The 22,482-nt window shown below is 58.3% G+C and overlaps 1 protein-coding gene across 1 annotated transcript in view; it reads left to right on the top strand.

Annotated features, from left to right (window-relative positions):
* CHD6 (chromodomain helicase DNA binding protein 6) overlaps positions 1-22,482 on the top strand; it is a 96,438-nt gene that overhangs the window by 67,895 nt on the left and 6,061 nt on the right. The window contains exons 23-38 of the mRNA XM_075166199.1: positions 2,884-3,086; positions 3,473-3,672; positions 7,029-7,188; positions 7,609-7,698; positions 8,693-8,796; positions 9,470-9,599; positions 9,880-9,940; positions 10,654-10,711; positions 11,407-11,626; positions 13,744-13,952; positions 15,113-16,675; positions 17,273-17,421; positions 17,708-17,914; positions 18,607-19,053; positions 19,736-19,927; positions 21,731-21,850. Of these exons, the coding sequence (XP_075022300.1) occupies positions 2,884-3,086; positions 3,473-3,672; positions 7,029-7,188; positions 7,609-7,698; positions 8,693-8,796; positions 9,470-9,599; positions 9,880-9,940; positions 10,654-10,711; positions 11,407-11,626; positions 13,744-13,952; positions 15,113-16,675; positions 17,273-17,421; positions 17,708-17,914; positions 18,607-19,053; positions 19,736-19,927; positions 21,731-21,850 (4,113 nt within the window). The remainder of the gene's footprint in view (positions 1-2,883; positions 3,087-3,472; positions 3,673-7,028; positions 7,189-7,608; positions 7,699-8,692; positions 8,797-9,469; positions 9,600-9,879; positions 9,941-10,653; positions 10,712-11,406; positions 11,627-13,743; positions 13,953-15,112; positions 16,676-17,272; positions 17,422-17,707; positions 17,915-18,606; positions 19,054-19,735; positions 19,928-21,730; positions 21,851-22,482) is intronic.

Raw genomic sequence — 22,482 nt, forward strand, 5'->3', positions numbered from 1 at the left:
TGGCTGTCTCACCAAGCCCACAGACCTTCGTTAGCTCGAGGCACACCAGGGCCAAGCTGCCATGTGCCCCGGCAGGGCACAAAGGGGCCCAAGTGCCAGCCCTTGCCGTGGCTGGAGATTGGTGGGGTGAGCAAGGCTCTTAACTTGTGTAACTGTTCCCCAGCCCAAACCCAAGTCCACGTGAGCCCTGGCACCCTGGGCAGAGGGGAGCATTTGGCCTGGCAGCTCTGGAGGAGGCCTGGCGAGCTGACGTGAGTTTGTATACTCCAGCCCTTCAAGCCCTGGAGCTCTCAGTGCTGGGCACATTCGTTTCACCACAGCCCCCCGGCTCCCACCAGCCCAGGTCTCAACGGCTAAGGGGGTGGTGTTTGTCATGGTGAAGCTCAGCAGGGAGCCCCGGCTCTCCCGGCAGCAGGCAGAGAGGAAGCCATGCTGCGTGCGACTGCGCCCACTGGTCTGGGCTCCCTCTCTTCTTCCCGGGTGGCCCTCCAGCCCTTTGCAGGGCCGCAGCACCCGTGGACCTGTTCAGGGAGCCTTCAACCCAGCAGCCAGTCCAGCCATTTGGTGACCTAGGAAAAAAGTGGACTTGCAATTAGTTGAAGCTGGTGGAGGGCAGGTAATATCAGAGCGGGCAGGTAACATCAGAGCAGGCAGGTCCCTGGAATCGGTCATGCGTCACATGGTGCTGTTTAATGCCAAGGTAATAACAGTAATAACGTTAATAACCATGCTTCTCTGTTGTGATTTATTCATAAAGTTTAATGTGTGGGTTCCAGCAGCAGCACGGGAGGGTTTTGAGGAGCTGTAGTGGCATGACAGTGCTGAGACACTGCTGGTCAAGAGGTTTGTGTCAGGCACACTGGCACCCTCAGGTCGCAGCCATTCACCGGCTTCATGGGTATGAGGGCACCCCTGGAACTGGGGACCCTCGCTGAGGAAGCACTGGGCTGTGGTGCTGTAGTGGGAGCAGAGTACGGGCTGGGCTGGAGCAGGCGGTGGGTGCGAGTTGGAAGGCAGCACCTCTTTGCAGAAAAAATGTCTCTTTCTGGTGAACGCGCCAATACTGTGAGAGCTGTGAGGTGCCATGCTGCTTCCCCACCGCGTTTGCGCTCACAAACGAAGGCAGGTTGCAGGGAGGTTGAATATCGTGCTGTGGCAGTGGGTTTGTCAGAGCATCGCTGTGTGGATGCTTGGTCTGATTTGGATCTCAGAGCTCTGTTGTAGGTTAGAGCAGGCTGGGGAAGGAGCTGCAAGGTCTCAGTGCTTCAGGGGATGGACACAGCCCTGCATGGTGTCTGCAAATGCTCCCTCTTGCTCAACTTCTCATCTTCTCTGAGCAGAAGGGTGCAAGCGAGGCCATCTGGGCCGGCTGGGTTTGGCCCTGACAGTGCAAGGGATGTTGCAAGAGGAGCTCCGGCTTGGGCTCTGCTACTTTCCCCTGCTCTTACAGTGTCAAATACTCCCTCGTGCTGCCTGTTGGATATTTTCTATATCCAACTGAATACTAGCCACGTTCACCCGAGCCTGGGGGCTTGTTCAAAGACGGTATGGATCAGGCTCAATATCCAGGTGTTGCTTTAGAAACAAATCTCTCTAAAAGCTGAACGTGAAGAGGGATGAAGAGAGCTGTCCAGGTCTTCTGGCCTTATGGAGCAAATGGGGACAGGTTTGGATTGTGCCCCTCCTTCCTCCGTCAGCGGTTGCAGCCCTGCTGTCCTGCCTTCAGGGATGGGAACAAGGAGTGAAGCCAAGTGGATCTGGCAGGCCCGTCACCGTGTCCGGGTGAGGGGGTCGCGGACTGTAAATGGATGCTCCTGGAGTCTCGCCTCCTACGCTCACTGGCAAATTGGCTCCTTCCCAGCAGTGGTCGTGGGCAAACACAGCAGCTGGAGCTCCGGCGAGCCGGTGCTTGGCTTCTCCTGGCCTGGTAGCAGAGCTGCCAGACGTTCCCCACGCGCCTCTGGGGAGCATCTCCCGGGGGCAGCATCCTTGTTCTCGGCCCCTGCCTGCTCTGCCCGTGAAAGGAACTCTCTAGCTGAGCGCTGAGGTGGAGCTGGGAGGGCTGGAGGCTCTGCCTGTTGGGAGGCAGGAGGGGACAGATGGGGTCCCATCTCTCTGCTGGCCCTGCTGAGCTCGTGGGCTCGGCTGCAACCCGGGCCTCTCCTCTCGGCTCCTCCATCGAGCGCAGGGCGCTGCAGCCGGCTTCAGTGCGGCCCTGGGGCCTGCCGAAATTCCAGCTAAGGCAGCAACGCTGTAGAGGTGGTGTTAGACAGCAGCAAGAGGGAGGCCCCGCAGCTCTGCAGAGCTCACTGCTCTAGCAGGGAGAATGGGAGAGGGAGCGTGTGTGTGTCCCATGTGCTTGAAATCCAGGCAGATTTAGATGACATGGATTCATTCGCCAGGCTAGGGATAAGGAGAGGAGGCAGGTACATGCTGTTTAATTTCATATTGCTCCCTCCTGCACCTTCTTGGAAGCTGCTTTTCCTCTTCCAGCCCACCTATCCCCCCGACACAGAAATTACACCGCCTCCAGCACAGCGCTCGGCGCAGGCAGTGCTGGGAGGGCCAGGAGTATGATTCAGAGCTGAATCAGCTGCTGGGTGTCAGCAGTTTGAACCCAGAGGGCCTGATTTTCAGCCTGCCATCGTTCAGGCTGAATTTTGTGCTGGCCAGGAATAGTCTCGTGTGTGCGGGCAGAGCCGCACACAGGTAATTTGGAGCAGGTATCCCAGTGGGAAGGTGATGGCTAGCCACGGGGCTGGTAAGCCAGGAACCAGAGGCGTGGGCAGAGGAGGGTGGCAGATGGAGAAGAGGACGTACTATGCCCTGGTGGAAGGCAGGTGTTTCTGCCCATGAGCGCAATCTCCTCTCTGTCCCTTGTAGGAGAGCCTGGTCATCGACAGGCCCCGGGTGCGGAAGCAAACCAAACACTACAACTCCTTCGAAGAGGATGAGCTGATGGAGTTCTCCGAGCTGGACAGTGACTCGGATGAGCGACCCACACGCTCGCGGCGCTTCAACGAGAAGACACGGCGGTACCTGCGGGCTGAGTGCTTCCGCGTGGAGAAGAACCTGCTCATATTCGGGTGAGTCTCGCCCCCTCCCAGAGAGCATAGCCACAGCCTCCAGCTGCCCAAGTGCGCATGGGCCACTGGCTGCCCCAGCCACTTTCTGTCCATCCTGCTTGCAGTGTCCCCTCCTTCCAGCAGTGACCTCCCTAGTGGGACCTGGGCTCTAAGTGAACATTTGGGATGGAAGGAGAGTTAGGGGGACAAAGCACGAGCTGGCAGTCGGTGCTTCCAGAGTCTGCTCCTGCCACTGCCCTGTTCAGTCCTGGGCAAACCTCTCCCTGTCTCTGCTCCCGTAATGTGGGGGCAGAACAGCCCTATCCAGGCCGTGCCCCTGAGCGAGCTCCTGGAGAGAGGTGCATTGCACAAGAGTGTTTACTCTGTCTGTGTTCCTGCTGTTCCAGCTGGGGACGCTGGAAAGATATCCTGACCCACGGGCGGTTCAAGTGGCACCTGAATGAGAAGGACATGGAGATGATTTGTCGGGCCTTGCTGGTCTATTGCGTCAAACACTACAAGGGGGATGAGAAGATTAAGAGTTTTATCTGGGATCTCATCACGCCAACAAAGGACGGCCAGAACCAGGCTCTGCAGAATCACTCAGGTATTGCGTGTTCTCTCTGCCATTGCACCTGTACCCGTCGCCGCTACCCGTGCCAGCCTACGGGACTGAGGCTGCAGAAGTCAAAGCAGAGCTGATTGAAACAGCCAGCAAGCAGTTGTGCTTGAGCACCCCGACTCTCTCTGCACAGAGAAAGTGGCTGCCATGGGCCTGACCTCCACACTGACCCTCAGAGCCAGCGGCAGGGGCTGGCTGGGTGGGGGAGGCTGTTTCCTGGCTCCCAGTGCCATGGCTGGTGCAGAGAGAGCCTTGTGGGGGGAGCAGAGATGCCATCCTACTCTTAAGTGGGTGCTGTTAAGTTTTCTCTGGCCTGTGAATACTGTCAGGGTTCCCCCGCACAGGGAGACACTGGGCAGTGAGCTTGCGGGGCACTGGTGGCCGTATGAACGCATTGGGTGTGGTAGGTGTGAGGGTGCTTATTCCACTCAGCGTAGACGTGCCTGGCTGTTCCTCAGGGCATTGCAGGACGCGGCGTGGATCGTTGTGCAGGGACCCGACCTGTGGCTGTTGGCAGCCCCGGCCCTAACGCCAACCGCTGAGACCGCCAGGCACGGCACTCACGGTGGCGCCGGGGAAGCTGGTCTGCAGTCTGTGCAGCCATCTCACCCCAGGTCGCCAGCTTGTGTCTCCTCTCATCGTGGTTCTTGTCCCAGACATACTGGTCTGCAGTGCTTGCCCTGATGGGTGGAGGTGCAGCGTTGGTTTGTCCCGAGACCTCTGCAGTGCAGAATCCTACCCAGGTCATGCTGCCTTCTCTCACTCCATACAGCAGGACCTTTTATCTCAGGTTTGGCTGTGCCCTCCCTGTTCAGAGGACTCGTACGCTTATTTTCCAGTGTGTGTGAGGTCCACATATCACACCGCGTGTCCAGTTCGTAATTGTATCTGCATTCTGTTGGGTGGGGGTTGCCAGTGTATCCTCAACTTCAGACGGGCCACCCAGAGCCTTCCCCAGCCCTGCTCTCCTGCTGTCTCTGACTCTGCCTGGGCAGCGGGGCGCTGCAGATTCACCCCCCTCCCTGCAGTGCAGCGTCTGCTCTCTGTAGGCGTCCCTTGGGGCTGGAGCAGCACAGCAAATAGAGCCTGGCGTGCAAACAGCGTCGTGCAGCCACAGTGGCTTTTGTTTTTAATGATATGAAGAGAGAGCTGGCGCTGGCTCCTTGGATCAGCCTGGAGGGTTGTGGCCTGGGACACGCGGTCACTGCCTGTTCCGTGTCAGAGGACTCTGCGCTGACCTAGCAGCACAGCGCCTGCGTCCTGCGGCTTTCAGGACAGGTGAGTTGGGCTGGGAGGACTGAGGGAGGCCATGGTGCTCCCTGGGGGTGGTCAGAGCCCCACGGCTCTGTGCTGCGTGTTGTGCACTTGTGATCTGTGCACAAGGTGAGTAGCGAGGAGGCTGGGACTCTCCAACCTGCTTTTGGCATCAGGGAGCCAGGCTAAAACCTGGGGCTCCTGTTTCGAGGTGGTGGAGCACGGGGAAGGCTGTTCTGGAGTGGTGCTGTTGCTGAGCCCCGAGAGTGTGCTGCGTGTTACTTGGTGCTTAAAACCCGACATCACCGTTTCCTTCTGTCTGGAAATGTCCGACTGGCTTTACTGGCTAGTGTGAGATCCGAGCACGTGGCCTTCAGTGGCTTCCTTAAGTCACTCCAATCACCTCCTACAATGTGAGCCACTCTGGCAGTGCTGCCTCCTGCCCTTGCCACACAGCCCTGCCCAGAGCGGCGCTGGCACTGGACTCGAGGGCCCTGTGGGGAGCAAAGCAAGAGTAAGAAACAAATTGGCTGATATGAAGGGGCTTGATTTAGATAATGCCAAGTAACAAACAAGCCACAGTTTCCGTGCAGGGTCAGGAATGCTTTAGAGCCAGAGCAGCACTAAAATTGGATATTTAGGAGAGGAAAGCAATCAGGATCTTCTCCATCAGCTCTTCAGAATGGCTTTTCCTGCCTGTGAAGCCTCCATGTGGTCTTGGCCAGAGGAACAACGAAACCATCTAGCCTAACCTCAGGAGCTGGAGGAGAGCAGAACCCCCTCCAGTGCAGAGCAGCCACGTGGCGAGCGCTGCGGTGACTCGCCAAGGAGCCTGAAGCACCACTGATGTTTGCAGAGAGCTGACCAGGCAAGACATGCTCTGGGCCTCCCCGGTGTGCAGAAAGCAACAGCAATCTCCAGCCCTTGCTAGTGCATCCTGGGGCTGTTCCTTCTCAATCCCGGATCCGCGTGGCTACGAGGGGTGAGCACAGCACACGGGCAGCCCAGCTCAGAGCTCTGCTCTGATCCAGCCCTGTCCTGCCTTCCATCCTGGAAGAGGCCAAGCTGCTGAGGAAGCAGCGTTTGCCCAGAGTTCGTCAGGCCAATTCGGTGCTGGGGACAGGAGCTCTGTTGCCCGCTGCAGGCCTCCAGCAGCCACCTGGGCTGGAGCCCTTGTCCTGTCGTGGAGCTGCAGACTTTATGCAGGTGTTGAGGACATGGTGACGCTCTCTCTTCTTCCCTGGTGTCACAAGACCAGACGGATGGGACAGGACTGCTGAGGCACTTCTTTCCCCTTCGCACACATAGGCAGGAGAGGACATCTGCAGGATCCTGCCTCAGAAGTGGCTGCCCAGGGAGGCAGCTCATCCCTCTCGGAAGACTCCAAACAATAGTGACCCCACCAGGAGCTGTTTCCATGTTCTGCTGTGAACTCGCATCTTATTTCAAGGTTGAAAACGTGTTTAATTTTCAGCTCCAGCCACTGGATCTTATTTTATCTTTGTCAGCCAGATGGGACTGCGTTCCTTTTCCCTTCGTTATCTTTGCCAAGTGTAAATGCCCCCTGCAGTGATCTGGTTCCCATGGAACCCTCCTCCTGATGCACAGAATAGGAAACAACCCTTACAGATCAGATCATCAGCATTGTCTCCTGGTCTTTGATCATTTGGGAGCCTCTTGTTTGAACTCTTGTCCCAAATCACTATGTTGTCCCTGCTGGCTCTAGTGTGCAAGTGAGGCTCTAAGAGCCATGCCCAGGACCAAGGTCCCCTCCGTGCTTCTATGTCATATTTTTATACATCAAGGGGCCATGTTATTCTCTGGGCTCAGCATTGCACTGAGAACTCACAGCAATTCAGTTTCTGTGGTGATTCCCAAGTTTTTCTTGGAAACTTTTCTCCCGTGCTCTGCGTTTACCCCGTGCACATCCCCCATCCTGGCTCGCCGACCTGCAGCCAGGAGCTTTGCACGGCCTCCTCCAGCTCCCGGGCTCTGCTGCCCCGCCTGGGCACTGCAGCGCCAGAGGTGCCTCGCGATGGTGCCTGGCCTGGCCCACGGTGCTCACTGGCTGCCACTTGCTGTTACAGGCTTGTCAGCACCAGTGCCCAGAGGCAGGAAGGGGAAGAAGACGAAGAACCAGATGCTGCTTCCCGAGATAAAGAACGCGGACTGGCTCGCCACCTGCAACCCTGAGGTCGTCCTGCATGACGACAGCTACAAGAAGCACCTCAAACAGCACTGCAACAAGTGAGTGCGGGAGCCCGCGCTGGCTCGTGGAGACCGTGGGCTGAGGGCCTTTAGCGTGGGGAGGGTGGGAGGGAGCTGCAAAGGGCTCACAGCCCATGCAGGATCACCATGCTCTGGCTGCTGGACCGCTCTCGGATGCTCTTCTAGCTAACGGGAGCCGTGTCCCTCCAGCCGCAGGGCCCCAGCAGGTCGCAGGGCTGGGCACTGTGGCGTGACACCACATGGCCGGTGCCCATCCTGCTTTGAGAAAGTGGGTCCTCCCCCGTGGGAAAACACGGTGTTGAGCAGGTTTCGCTGGCCTTGCTGACCCTCGGAGTGTCTCCCTGCAAATGCTCTGGCCAGGGCCGTTGGCCCAGGCCCTAGGCTGGCATCTGAGCACCTGTGTGCTAGTGTGCGTTCCTCTTTGCTGCCCCGGGACAGGGTTCTGCTGCGGGTGCGAATGCTCTACTACCTGAAGGCTGAAGTGCTGGGGGAGGCTGCGGACAAAGCCTTCGAGGGGACCCCCGCCAGGTAGGGACCGTTCGGTGACCCCCTGCGATGCTTCTCGGAGAGGCGGTGGCGGCGCTCGAGCACAGCCACAGACATGCAGCCCGGCCGCGTCTGGGCTCACCGCGGCTCCGGGCGAGTCAGATCCTGTGGTCAAATCCCCAGGTCTTGCGTAGGCAAAACTGCTTCCTTAGTCGGCAGCTCTGCCTGAGGAGGGACCGTGGCTGTGGCAGCCCTGCTGAGGCAGCTCTCAGGCTGCAGCGCCAGCCCTGGGGGTGGTGAGGACAGTCAGAGACACCCTGCAGCCTGCAGGAAAACGTGCTGCCTGACAAATTGGCCTTTAATCCAAAGTGGGAGCCCACAGAGAATGTGCCTGGTTCCCAGGGCCAGGCCTCGGGGCAGAGCGTGCCCCATCGCTGCAGTCCCTTCCCAGCCCTGAGGACAAGGGGGCTGACAGGCCCTTAATGCCACTGAGCCTGCAGCCTGCCAGCTCCTGACCTTCCTGCAAAGACTCAGCTCTCGATGCTTCAGAGAGAAGTGTGATAGCTGAGCTTAGTTTCCTAGAGCAGGGGTTGCTGCCTTCCCCAGCACAGCTCCATCAGCACGAGTCTGTGTGGAGGGGACATTGCAGCCCACCCCACCAGACGTGCTATTCTTTTGAGGCTGGTAGGTTTGAAGTGGTTTCCCCCAAGAGATGCTGTTCAGATCAGATAGGATCTCCAGTCCTCTGGTGTTGCTTGCTTGGGAGGGGAGAGGGGCTGTGCAGCCTCCCCATCTCTGGAGAAAGAGGACAGGGAAGGCAGTGGGTTGTGGTGGAGCCAAGGCTCCAGCTCTCTGACCCCTGGGAGATGTGCATGCCAGGCCGTGGCGGGGCCCCAGGCCAGCCTTGCATTCTTTAGCTACCCCCAAGCTAGCGCGTGATGGCTCCTGTCTCCCCCTGCCCCTGCCCAGCAGTACCCAGTGGACTCCAGTGTCTGGTGAGACTGGGAGAGGGGCATTCATACCTTGTCTGCCACAGGGAGCTGGACGTGCTGCTGCCAGACATTGACTACGTGGAGATCCCAGTGGACTGGTGGAACGCCGAAGCCGATAAATCCCTGCTCATTGGCGTCTTCAAGCACGGTGTGTACCCAGCTTGTCTGGTGGGTGCCGGTGCGTGAGAGGGACCCAAGTGGAGCACCTAGCCAGAGCTCCAGTACCTGGAGGAGATGTCACATCAGTGCAAGGAGGCAGAGCCGCGGCCATGCACCGTAGCCACAGAGGGCCAAGGCAGCTCTCCCTAGGTGCTGGCAGCTGCGGTGCTGCCAGGTTGTTCGGGTGGTGGGGCAGGCGCACTGCGGTGCCCAGGGTGGCCGTGCCCGGTCTCGTGGCAGACTTCTCTGGTTTGCCAGGAGCAGCGTGCAGTTGCCACGTGAGGGCGAGGAGGAAGGCACAGAGCCTCTCCTGGCCTTGTCATGAAGTCCCCCTGCGGCTTCCAGGAGCCACGGGTCTGTTTGCTCCTGGCTGCACCCTGCCGCAGGTGCTGTGCACAGCTCTACGGGTGCTGCGCTGCCTAGTGGGATGGAGAGGCTGACCTTTCTCTTTGCCTGCTGCCCAGGGGCTGCAGAGCAATTAGCAGCTTTTGGGAAAATGTTCTGAATTTCTGGGGGTGAGAATTGCCCTCACAGCAGTGTAGACAGAGAGTGAGAGCCGGGTGGGGGGCTGTGTCCCGCAGAGCAGGAGGTTCACCTGAACCAGGCTCAGGCCTGGCTTTGTGCTGTCTTTCTCCTTTTTGATGGCCCGTGGCGGTTGGCAGGTTACGAGAGGTACAATGCCATGCGGGCGGACCCAGCGCTGTGCTTTCTGGAGAAGGTGGGCATGCCGGACGAGAAGCTTCTCTCTGCGGAGCAGGGCGTCAGCGATGGGGCCCAGGATGCTGCCGAAAGGTGGGCAGGGGATGGAGCCAAGCTCTCTGGGGCTGTCTGGCTCACTCCTGGGGGCCATGTTAGCAGTGGGGCAGTGCTGTGGGGTGTGCAGGGAGGAGGAAGGAAGCAGACCATGTGTCTGAGCACAGCAGGCAGGGCGGAAGGCAGGGAGGAGCTGGCTCCCCAGTATGAGGCGGAGGGATGGCATGAGCACCAGTTCTCTGCTCCCTCCTGCCAACAACTGGCACAGCCAACGGGGCCGTGCTACTGTTACCAGGGACGAATTCACTCTCTTACCCAGGGGCAGCATGGAAAAGGAAGAGAGCGGTGGAGAAAAGCTGGAGGCGCTGCCAAAGCAGGAGGTGAGTGGGATTCACAGTGATCAACGCATGTCTGCTGCTGCCAAGCCTGCCCTCCTGCCCTGCGCTGCAGGCTTGGCTCCGTCAGTTCTGCTGCGGGGCACGGGGGAACCAGCGCTGCCGGTGACCTTGCTTTGTGCTGGCTTTGCCGTGCTGTGCATGGGCTCTGCCCCACGCTGTCTGCGTCGTCTCTGCTCACTGGAGCACAGCGTCTGCTGTTGCCTCTGTGTGTTTCCTGCGGACCTGGGCAGCATCTGCCTCGTGGGGAGCTGAGGGGGCTTGAGGGCTGGGGATGGCCAGTGGTGCTGGCTCTCGCACTTGGCTTCAGGAGCCACGTGGGGTCCTGGCAAAGGAGTTGGGGGCGTCCCAGAAGAAATGGTCCTGGGGGAGAGGAGGAGCAGTGAACGAGGCAGCACGGGGGGCTGCAGGGTTTGTTTGAGCAGCAGAGGCTGTCGCACTGCTACTGTCCTGGGCAGTGGCCCTACAGCCTGTGTCACTGCGGTGGACCTCGCCTCCAGGCCCAAAGTGGACAGCACTGCCCCTCTGAGCTGTCGCCTCCCCTGTCCGTGCTGCTCTGATCCTGTGTACTGCGGGCAGCCCGAGGGCACAGGACACGCGGCCGTGCCACCCCGTACCCTGCCAGGGCTGGGTGGGCTGCGGGTACGGGGGCTTGTGCATGGGGCTGGAGAGCCCTCTCTGATGGTTTCCTTCTGCAGGACATCGTGGCTGCTGGGGTGGGCGAAGCCAGTGAGAAGCGGGACGAGCCAGCGGCAGGTGAGGCTGTATCTCCCGCAGCATGGCGCGTGGCTTCCCAGGGGCTGGCACGGCACAGCCGGAGCCGGAGCGCTGAGGCAGGCGCTGCTGGGTGGGAGGGACACGCTGCTGGCTTGGGGGGACGCGCTGCTCTGTGTTAGTGGGTGAGGTAGCTTAAACTGGGCAGGCTCCTGTCAGGGGCCCTACCATGCAGAGTCTCGTGTGACCCAGGGATGGGCCCTGTGGCAGGGCAGCCAGGGTCCCGAAAAAGAGTGTTTCCATCCAAAGGCAGCCAGGGGTGACTAGAAGCCATTAGCCTGCCCTTGTCCATGCAGTTGCCTGCATGAGATGAGTGTGCAGGTCTCTGCGGTGGGCAGTGCTGGCGCATGCCATGGGCTGGCTGGCCCTGCTGCTGAGCAGGGAGCTGCAGTCCTCTCCCATGTATGGCCTGGCCCGGAGCCGTCATTCCTACCCCAGTCTCTGCCTCTGGGCTCTCTCTGAAGGAAGCTCAGACATGGTGAGGCTGTGAGCCAGCAGCTTTTGGGGTGTGGAGGCCCAGGGATGGTCACCACAGCCCCCGACTCATGACTGTGATCCCTGGTGTCCCCCGTGGGAGGGGGAAGGCAGGAGGGAGCTCTCGGAGTCAGCCGGAGGCACGCGGGGACCTGTGTCTTTGAGTGTGCATTAAATACTAATGTCCTTGCTGATGTTTGAAGCCCAGGATGGCTCCGACTCAGACAGATCCTGCTGGCCTGTCTCATCTGCCCTCACAGCCAGACTGCGGAGGCTTGTCACCGTCTACCAGCGCTGCAACCGCAAAGAGCTGCCTCCCCGTGCCGAGATGCTGGTGCCCGGTAACCATGGATACTGGCTGCAGGACGAGATGTTCAGGAGAGCCTCTGAGATGGACTCGGTGAACAAAGAAATGCAGAAAAGGTAGTGCAGCAGAGGGTCCTTTCCAAAGCTGATTTAGGCCAGTTGAAATCCTTGCCCCCCTGGACTTACCCCGGTAGGTGTCACCACGGCTGTCCGTGCAGCCGGCTGCCCGCATGACGGATCCTTGCTGAGCAGGGAGCGCTGCTCCCAGCTGTGAGGGAGCCTTGCGGCTCCGGCAGCCAGCCCGGCCGGGGAGCGGCCTCCACTGTAGTTTGCGGGTAGCAGCTGGTGGCACAGTGAAAGGAAGCGATGGGACAGCTCTTCAGGGTCAAATCCAGCGTCTGCTGGGCCAGGGATCCCCCCAGCCCCAGCAGAGCAGGTGCTGCTGAGCAGTGTTGTGCACTTGGGACACACCGTGGCTGAGGGGTGTCAGATGAGCGCTGTCACAGCCCACGTGCGTAGCCTTTCTGACCCTCGTGGCTCTCAGACCGCTGCATTAGCCTCCTGCTCGTGGCCTCAGGACCCCAACGGCGGCATATCCTGGCTGCAGTGTGCTCCCATTTCATTTGTGTCTCAGCAAGTGGAAGGATGCTGGGACCATCCTGGCACCCTGAGTGGCTCTCTGCAGAAACGGGGGAGGATGTGCGGCAGGGTGATGCTGCCTCCATCGCTGCCAGATCCCAGTGCGCAGCCCTGGGGCTTCCTGAACTGCAGGGGCTCTCTGGGGTCAACAGTCCTCGATGGCTTTGTCTGCTGTGAACCTGTCCCCGTTGCAGGAACCCACGTAACTGCTTGATATCTGTGCTGCCCTGTGCTCTCTGTTCACGGTTTCCTCGTGTGGAAGCTGCTCCAGCCCACTGATCTTCCCTCTCCCCTTCCTCTGGACCTCTTCCATTTGTACCGTCCCCTCTTCAAGGTGGGGGCGTCAGTGGTTGTGCTGTGGACACCACAGCAGCCTGGTATTTCCTGCTCTTTAATTCTGTGGGCTTTGTTTTTTTGGGTCTCCTTACAGGAGCGTCCTAGGCAGTTTCCCGCCAGCCTTTAATTTGAGGCCTTTCAACAAACTCCCCGTTGGGCTCCTTGATTTGGATCATTGATTTTTTTATTAACTTTCTTCTTGTTGTTCTCCTTTTTGGAATGAAATATCACTGCAGGGGGCTCACGGCCCCTGGGAGCAGAAGTTGAAATGCTGGTCCGGGTGTATTTTGGTCAACTGGGGAGTGCTGTGGATGCTGTCACCCTGTCTGCTCTCCGTTGACGTGTCCCAGCTGCTTGCTGGTGCTGGCTCAGAGCTGCAATTCAGAGGAGCTGAGATTTGACTTTAAGCTTTCTTCGGCCCACAGCACTCACCTTTCTCTGCTGTGACCTGCTCCTGCGCTTGCCCTGCAGTTTGCACCCTGGTCTGTTCTCTGTGGCCCGTTTCTCTGCGCTTCGTTTGCCCGGGGCTGTATTTGCCCAGGACGCTCTTCACCATCTCTGTCCTAGATCGTTCCTTTGAGTGATCCCCACAAGGTGAAAGCTCAGAGGGTCCAAGCCAGAGTGAAAGTTGTGCTTGTAACGGTGCTGTAACTGAAACCCCCCATCACCACGGCTGCTTTCCCTCAGTGGGGAGGGGGTGACGCTCACCCCTGGCACCCAGGAGTCCGCAGGAGTCAGCAGGGTGGATGGTGTTTGTTACTGCGACCCTTACGGCAACGAACCCCAGCCCAGTTTCCCTCTGGAAGAGGCTGGATGAGAGCTGTGTCTGCAGGACCTTCCTTTCTAATTCCTGGTATACAGAGAGTTGACCTTTCCGTGGAGGTGACGAGACAACTCGATGTGGCAGGGAGCAAGTAGGTGAGATAGGTTTGTGCCTCCACAGAAGCTGCTGGAGCCTGCGCCCCGTCGGCAGCGCAGCCAGGAGCTGCACTTAGTGTTTTTTCAAACAGCCGAGAGTGTTTTTTCAACAGTGAGCCGAGAGCCAGAGGGCCCGTGGCCTTCGTTCTTCCTCACTATGCACCATAAGGCAGAGGATCTCAGGTTGTGGTGATCTCCCCAGTGTGCTCCTCCTGGCAGCTCCCCCAAAACTGGTGGGCAGTAACTAGATAGTTCTCTTTGAGCCTCTCTGCCTGGAGCCGTGCCCATGCTGGGACCAGAATGTGTCTCAGTGGTGTTCCTGTCTCCTCCCTGCCCCACAGGTGGACCAGGAGGGAGCAGGCAGATTTCTACCGCACTGTCTCCTCCTTTGGGGTTATCTATGACCAGGAGAAAAAGATCTTTGACTGGGCCCAGTTCCGAGCCATCTCTCGACTGGAGAAGAAGACAGATGAGAGCCTGGAGAAGTACTTTTACAGCTTTGTGGCCATGTGCAAGAATGTCTGTGGTCTCCCACTGTGGAAAGAGGATGGTGAGTGGAAATTGCATGGCCTATGGGGCGGGTAACAGTAGGTCCATGTAGCCGTAGGTCAGAAATGGTCCCACTGCTCTCGTGGAGCAGGAGAGCAAGGGAGGAATTTCAGGGACAGTTGGAGGCAGCGAGACGCCAAGCAGGCTGTGGGCTTGCAGAAGCCACCTGCATTTCTGGCTGCCTTGTCACCACCGTGTACCACCTCCCGAGCGCAATGGGGAGCCCTGTGGGGCTCCAGCCCCTGCTCTCACAGGTCTCATGGAGCTCTCCCATGAAATCACAATCAGTTTTATCCAAGACAGCAACCTCCAGATGTGAGGGAGGAGGAGGAGAGAAGCAGCAGATCACATCTCCTCCACACTGGAGCTGGGGGTTGTTCAGGCAATCTGTATTGCTGCTTTCTTTCTGAGCAGCTCTCTGCTGGTGCTGGACAGAGTCTGCACAGTGCCCGTGCTGTGGCGTAGCTGACTGGAGAGCTCTGCTACAGGGTAAGGGGAGTCTGAACCCACCGCAGCGGGCTTGGGAAGCCTGGCCAACACACAGGGCATCCATCTTCTGAGTGCCCTACAGAGCACCAGTGCATTGGCACTGTGCAGGACGTGGCAGATGAAAAGCTGCTTGGGGGCTACTTAAACACAAAGCGATTTGCTTCTAACAGCAACAGAAAGGATTTCATCTCAGACTTGTCAGGAGGTCTGGTCTCAGGCGCAGTTCCTTGGATGTGTGAGTTGATGCCTTAGGTAGATGTTCCTCATCGAAAGAGCTGCACAAGTTCAGAGACTCCCTTCCCTGAGAACCTGCTGAAGGGCTACCAGGGGCTCAGACCCCAGGGAGCTGCTCTGCTGGCAGGTCCAGGCAGCTCCAGCACTGCTGGCGCTGATGGAGCAGAGCTCAGACGAGATCTGAAATCCTCTGCAGCTGAGTGCCGCTCTTGGTCCAGCTGCTCAAATCGAGGGAGTTTACTCCCCTGTGTGCATTTGGTGGCAAATGAATGGAAGGTGGTGAGACTGGGAAGAGAAGCCTCAGGGGTGGCTACAAGCACTTCCCCCACCTCACCTGCAGTCTGAGCGAGAGTTAAAGCTCTCCTTGCTCATCACTGCTTCTGAGTAACTCTCATCAGTCTGTGTAACGGGGCCTTGGATTTTCTATCCCCGCTGTAGGTTCCCCAGACCCTGACATCTACGTGGAGCCCATCACGGAGGAACGGGCTGCCAGAACCCTCTACCGTATCGAGCTTCTGCGAAAGGTGCGCGAGCAGGTGCTCAAGTGTCCGCAGCTCCACGAGCGGCTCAAGCTGTGCCGGCCGAGCCTCTACCTGCCGGTGTGGTGGGAGTGTGGCAAACATGATCGGGACCTGCTGATCGGCACCGCCAAGCATGGCCTGAATCGCACTGACTACTACATCATGAATGACCCCCAGCTGTCTTTTTTAGATGCGTACAGGAACTATGCCCAGCATAAAAGAACGGGGCTCCCAGGCTCAGAAACCCTGTGCTGCCTTTACCAGACTAACTCCAAACTCTACAGTTCCCCTCTGTACAGCCAGGTGGACCGGACTTGCGAGTCCCTGGAGAATGAAGCTGAGAGTCAGATCAAGCTAGACACCGTAGACAACGCTATGTCCCAGGCTGGGGGCAGCCCACCGGATGCAAACTGTGAGACATTCATGTCTAAAGTCCGGGACATCATTTCCAGTAACTATGATGAGAGCTCTCTGCCGGACTCGCTGGTGTGCATGATGTTCGATGAGAAGGCCTGCAACAGTGAGCAAAGCTCCCTTGCCCGAGACAGCCCAAGTTGCACAGATGTTGGAAGCAGCGTTGCTAAACTCTCTGAGGGCAAGCTAGAGGGGGATGAGGATCCGTCCAGCTGCGATGCAGATGCCATGAGAGAGACTCCCTTCCTAGAAGGTTTTTCGGGCTGTGACCGAATGGACAGTCAGAACGAGGAAGCTGAACCTTCACCTTCTACCCCTGAAAGCAACCCTTCACGGAGCGTTCCAGCAGAGCTCTGCGAAGCCTCGCAGCAGAAGGGAGACCTCACCAGCCCCGCGCCAGTGCTGCCTGAGCATGGTGCCATGGAAGGGGTCATAAGTGTGGGGCTCTACAGTCCCGGTCTGCATAACTATGAAATAAAGGTTCCTCCTGAGCAGAGGTTCATCAATCTGCTGCAGCAGAAAGGAATGGAGGCAAAGTCAGGGCCAAGTCAGAGCCACAGCGAGGAAGATGAGGAGGAAGAAGAGGAGGATGATAACTCAGAGGCGGCAGCAGATGTTGTGGAAAGCTTGAGTGGTCCCAGGACCAGGGCCAGCTGTGACCCTGAGGCTAATGAACTGGGGGGCGAGGAGCAGAGCTCTGGCCTCCCCACACCCGAGGACACTTGCCCAGAAGACGTGAATGGCGAGAGAGAGTCCCTGGGGCTGGGGACACCCGAAGGGCTGGGGGACCCTGGGCCAGAGGGCAGGGGGGATCGTGGCCTGGATGAGGAGAGCGCCCTGCCGCACTCACCGGGCCAGGCTCGGAGCCAGGCTTTCAGCCTGCCTGCACCTCTACTGGGGGCCCCCGGGGCAGGGCTCCCCCGCCCTGGGGGGGAGGCCTGGGGCCGAGGGGCTGAGAGGCAGGCAGGCTGCAGAGAGGCCCTGCACCCCGAGCCCCAGGGGGTGAAGCAAGAAGAGTGTGAGAACAGAGATGAGGGGGAGAAAGCCAGCAGCAGCCAGAGTCAAGGTACGGTCCTGATTGCTCCCTCTGGTTGACAGTCACCTCCAGCTGGGGTGGGAGGGACCTGCTGTCCTCCCTGCAGAGCCGAAGTCTTGGGGCTGCCGAGCCCCTGGAGCGGCCTCCCTTCTGCCGGAGCTGGGGTCCCTCTAGCTGATGTGATTGCGGAACAAAGGGCTGCGTTTGCCAGCAGGGCTGGCCAGACCCCCCCCACCCTGAGCCCCAGCAGCCCTTCTGCCATGAGCATGCCATGGAATGCAGGACGCCCTTCCCTTCCTGGCACAGGGCACTGCCTGGCAAGCGGCTCCTTCTGGAAAGGCATGTGCCCTCCTCCTTGCCCACCCGGCGTATGGAGATGGTCGAGGATGGGGGCCACTGCAATACAAGCTCCCCAGACTCAGCCCAGGGGAGTGCTGGTCCTTCCTGAGCAGCGTGGGCCGCCTGCTGTGACCCAGGGCTGCTGCCTTTCTTGGTGGCTGGTTGGGGAATGGGACCCTTGTGGAGCCAGCTGGGCGCTGGGGTGGGAAGGTGTGAGACCTTGCTCCCACCTCGAGAGGGGGAGAGAGGCAGGGCGGTGATGGACTCTGTTCTCTGTCGCTTTCTCAGATGGTCCGGAGAAGTACTTGGAGGAAGAGAGCAAGAGTTCTACTTCTGTCCTGCCCGGGGAGATCGATGACCTTCAGGATGCCCGGGCACCGACCATCGCCCAGCTGCTGCAGGAGAAGACACTTTACTCCTTCTCTGAGTGGCCTAAGGTGAGTTTAAAATTAACACTGTTTGTATTGCAAGTGTTACTGCGTAGTCCTGACCAGCAATGGCTCACACGGCCCCAGCTCTGCCTCCTGGTCCCCGCACACAGCTCCCCAGGGATGTTCTAACTGGGGTGCTCTTCCCAAGCACCCGTGCCATGGACACGCCTGCCCCAAAGCAGTTCCCCGCCGAGCTGAGGTCACCAGGGCTGGGTTTGTCTTTAGTCCTGAGATGACATACACGAGTGAGTCATTTGAGTCCCAGCCTGCCACCGTCCAATTCTGTTTGCAGGACCGTGTGATCATCAACCGCATTGACAACATCTGCCATGCCATCCTGAAGGGCAAGTGGCCTTCCTCCAGCCAGCAGTTTGAGACACAAAGCCTGCTGACGGCTCCAGCGGTAGCCAGCAATGCCGGCAGCAGGAACAGCTTTGCCGAGTCAGAACCCCCTGATCCCAGCTTCAATAACGGGGTGTTACTCTCACAGGTACAAAAGGTGAGGGGGGCCCTCGGCCAGGGACAGGCTTGGGACTCTGGGGTGAAGCATCGCCCAGAAGTGCTCAGGAGTTTCCCGAGCGGGGCCTGGGTTTTCACTGCCTCTTGGTGCCACTTGTGGTGTATAACATACGGCTTAAGCCACTTGGTCCCCTCCACCGAGGGCTCCTGGTGAGCTCCCCCGTGCTCTCTGCCCCCACCAGCCCTGCTCCCCTCCTGGGAAGGCGGCTGTTCTGCGGCAGCTCCGCAGCTCCGGCGGCTGTAGAGGTGCTTCCAGAGTCAGCGCTGGAGCACCTGGCGTGGTCAGGGGGGAAAGAGGACACTGCCCCAAAGGGAGGGGTGCAGGAGAGGGCACTGCCCCGTCGTCACCAGCTCTCTATCGTCTCCTCTCACTGTTGGACACAGCGCAGAGACAGAAGCTGCTGGCCTGGGACGCCAGCCCGGCTGCCCAGCAGCTGGCAGAGCACCCAGGGTTACAGCACCTTGGGAGATCAAAGCATGTGTGAGGGTGCTCCTGCACCATCCCCACACGGGGAAAGAGAGGTGTGATGTGCCCAGGGAAAGGGCATCCTTCAGGGCTCCTGCAGAGAGGCAGAAGAGCCTGACCATTAGCTCAGTGTTGGTTTGAAGAGCTGTGGTCCTTGGGCAGTGCGCGCGCAGCTGTAACCCTCTCCATGGCTTTGATACACACAGGAAGGTTTCCTGACCCCTGCCTTTGCAAAGGACGAGCGGAAGCACAGGAGGTCCTATGAATTTGAGATGGAGAGAGAGGCCAAACAGAGGAGCTTGGAGCAGCTAGCAGCAACCCATGTTCATCCACCCATTGTGCTGAACGGCTGGCGCGATGCAGCGGTGGATTTGTCCAGAGCCTCTGATGCGTCCCCAGGGAACTCCTCTCCTTTCCCCCTGAACACAAACATGCCCAAGCTGGGGACCGTGAACACCCTCCAGGGCTCCCTGGGCATGGACTTGTCTGGCATCCTCCAGGCAGGGTTAATCCATCCTGTCACGGGACAAATTGTAAATGGCAGCCTACGAAGAGACGATGCTGCCATGAGGAGGAGACGGGGCAGGAGAAAAAATGTAGAAGGGATGGACCTCATCTTCTTGAAGGAGAGGCCTCTTCCAACCAGGCTGCAGGTGGGTTGATGCTCCCCCCTTTCGCATGGCCCCGATGGAATCAGCACAATTTGTCTCATGGTCCAGCTCTCCCCTACAAGCTCTGCTGCCCATGACAATGCGGGACCTCCTCCAGGACAGCTTGGCTTGTGCTGGAGCAGGCAGGAGCGGATACTACTCCAGGGAGAAAGGGAAGTTTTCCCTGTGGCTTGCAGCACTCTGCCTGGAGTGTTTGAGTCCTGCTAAGCATTATCAAAAGCAGCTGTCCCACCTCAGGGTGTGTCTAGGGTTAGAGAACGTGAGGAAAGGTCCTTGACTGCATTGGAGCTGTGGCCAAGAGCCTTTCTCCTTCTACCCTGGGATCCACTCAAAGAAGTCCGGGGCTCGGGGAGCAAGACCAGTCCGTCTAGACCACTTTTAGGAGTGATCTGGGGGGAAGTTGGTCCTCCTGGTCATTAGGGTGTTTCCAGATGAGTTCAAAAGCATCTCCCAGCTCTTTCTGCCCTCCATGCCACCAGCGCTGGGGACTGAATGGAAGTGTAATGTGGTGGTGGGTGGTGATTTAAGGAACAGGCACTGGGAATGTGTGGATTAGTCTGTATGGTGGGAGCAGATGACCTGCTTTGGGAGCTCTGCTTATCTGGATGCGCACGCATCACCACGTGCTGCTGATGGGCTCTCCCTGCTCCTCCCTCCACATCAGGATGTTCAGGAAGACCAGCCGCAGCCCCCCCAGAACAGTCCCCTCCCCGATGGACCGGCTGCTGCTACCTCAACTCCACAGCCCGTCCCAGCTGCAGGCAGCCAAGCCGAGAAGGCTGTCCCGAATAAGAGTCTGCTCGACTGGCTCCGACAGCAGTCCGACTACACACTCGACGTTCCCGGCTTTGGCACAGTAAGGGTGGCCTTCAGTGGCACGTGTGTGTGTCTGTCTGTCTGCCTGTGTGCTGCCCTTTGTGTGAGGTTTTCTGCGGTTGCTCTTGAGCTCAGGGCTTCCATGAAGTGTCTCAAAATGCAGCCTTTTTCCCTGCATTTGTGGTGTTCATCAGGGCTGTTTGGGAGGTTCATCACACGTTTGGGAGGCGGGCATAGTTCCCTGTACTGCAGTGAAAGGCACTTGCTGAGCTGCAGCCTCCTGCCCCAGGGTCCATTCTCCAGCTCCAGTGCATCTGTCTGCCCAGTGCAGAATTAGTCCAATGTCTTCGAGAAGCGCCAGGGATGGGGAGAGAAATGGGAAAAGCGATTTGGGATGCTCAGGTCTGTCTGTGTTGCTCCTTTTCACCTGGGGTCATTTTAGGCAGTGCTGTTGTATTAAATAAGGTTCCCAGACAAGAGGAAACCTGCTCGCTTTAAAAGCTTGACCGAAGCAGCCGTGTTGCAGGCTGTAAAGGCTGCGGAGGTGTGGCCGCAGGCACCATCCGAAAGCAGAGTGGCAGAGGGTGGGGTGCAAAGTCTGTCTGGTTCTTCTTGCCGTCTCATAAGCATCCACCTTTTGGTTTCACAAGTTGGTTTGCTCCAGGTTTCAGCTTATTTAGCCTATTAGGCCCTGTGGCAGGCAGAGCACAGGCTGTAAAACAGAGTAGGAAGAAATGTGGTGGTAATACATAAAAGACGGTGCATCTTGGTCCTGGAGGATTGTGTGCCCGAGGCAAGGATTCCCTGGAGCTTGGAGTACAGGCAAGCTGTTAAGTGTTCCGGAGCTCGTTATAGATGAGAGATGAGGAGCCCGGCGTTTGCTCGGGCAGGATGGCCCTTGCTTTTCAAAGTCCAGAGATACGTGCAGCTCTGTGCCCCAGGCCAGACTCCCAGGAGCACTGCAAGAAGCAGTCAGATGGTGGAGCAGGTGTGGAGACGCCTTCCCACCCCTTTCCATCGCCCTTGCCTTCCATGGGGGCTTACGGTAGCTCACCCAGTCTGGCCATGCTGCCGGTGAACCTCTTGCTCCCAGCAAGCCCCCAGTGCCCTGGGCCAGCCCTGCAGGATCTCCCCTGTCAGGGCGAGTGTCCTCTCTCCAGGTAGGATGGCTTGAAAGCTGCTTTGGGGTACTGCAGCAGCTCAGCTTGTTGAAGGACAGACCAAGCTCAGGGTCATTTCTTTGACCCTCAGGAATCGGAGCCTGCAGTCGTTCATTATAATGCTACATCCCTGCAGGCACGTTGACGCCGGGACTTGGTGCCTGCAGTGGGTGTGCAACAACTCAGCTGTAACTGTAGGTTGCGGTCCTGAAGGGCTCTGATCCCAAAGAAACATGGTGCAGCGGCTCTGCGGTGGGAACAGCTGAAATAGGAGCGAAACAAAGCACAGATGAGCTGGCGAGAAGCGGGTAGCTCTATCAGACTGACACGAGATAGCACACACGGACCTGTTCTCTCTTTCTTTCCTGGTTGTAGTTAGTGCCCCGTTTACAGGTGTACATACATGAATTGGCAGCAGGTTACTGTTTTAGGGTTGGAGGGGAATTAGAAAGGGCTGGAGCAGTCTAAGTGGGATACACTGAAAACCCCTTTATCAATGGTGCTCGTTTGAGAGCTGGCCCTGTGGCAGAGACCAGTTTGTGCTGCTCGCACTGCTCCTGCCCAAGTCTGCAGGGACCCTCTGTGCCTCGGGAGCTCATCTGTGCCGCTCTCCTGCAGCGCGTGTAGCCGTCCAACTCATTAAGCCATCTAGTCTCATTGACATTGTCTTGTTTGCACTCCAGAATTTTTCAGACAAGCCCAAGCAGAGGAGGCAACGCTGCAAGGACCCCAGCAAATTGGACGTTAACTCACTCACGGGAGAGGAGCGGGTGCCTGTGGTACATAAGGGTACCGGACGGCGGGTAAGCGAAGGCCTGTTCTCTGCTCTGCCCTTGGGTGTCTTGAAATGCTTAGCAGGCCCCGAGCTCACCTGCGGGGAGATTTAATCCAGAGAAGCCTATGGATGGGACCAAAGTCTGGAACACGTCGCTGATCTACACTATCCTGTGACACGTGTGTGCCCGTGGGGACACAGACCTGCGCAATAAGTGACTTTCTGTTTCAAGTAAGGAAGGTCTGAGTGTTCACCCTTGCCAGGTTATACAGACCCCACAATGGCAAAGGGATTCAGCCTTTGGCTTTAAAGGCTCCATCACAACAGCCCTGGCTGGTGCTTCCCGTTCCGGATTTCAGTGTTCCCTGTGAATTCACTGCAATATGCCACAAATTGTAATACTGCCATACAAATATCTTTATTTTGTTCCTCCTTACGAGGTGCGGGCAGAGCATACCAATACCTATCCAAGTGCTGGGCATGCGGGAAGTGGAGGGTTTGAAGAGCTTTTTCGTGCTTACTGAGCGCGTTGCATGGATTTACTTGTCTGCAGTTTAATCTCCAGTGCACTGATGTTCACCTCTCTGAATGAGAAGGGATACTTTCCACCCAAATTCAGTTCTTAAACACATCCAGGACTGCACTAGGTCAGAAGGTGAT

Source organism: Calonectris borealis, chromosome 17 (genome assembly GCF_964195595.1).
Source record: "Calonectris borealis chromosome 17, bCalBor7.hap1.2, whole genome shotgun sequence".
NCBI lineage: Eukaryota > Metazoa > Chordata > Aves > Procellariiformes > Procellariidae > Calonectris > Calonectris borealis.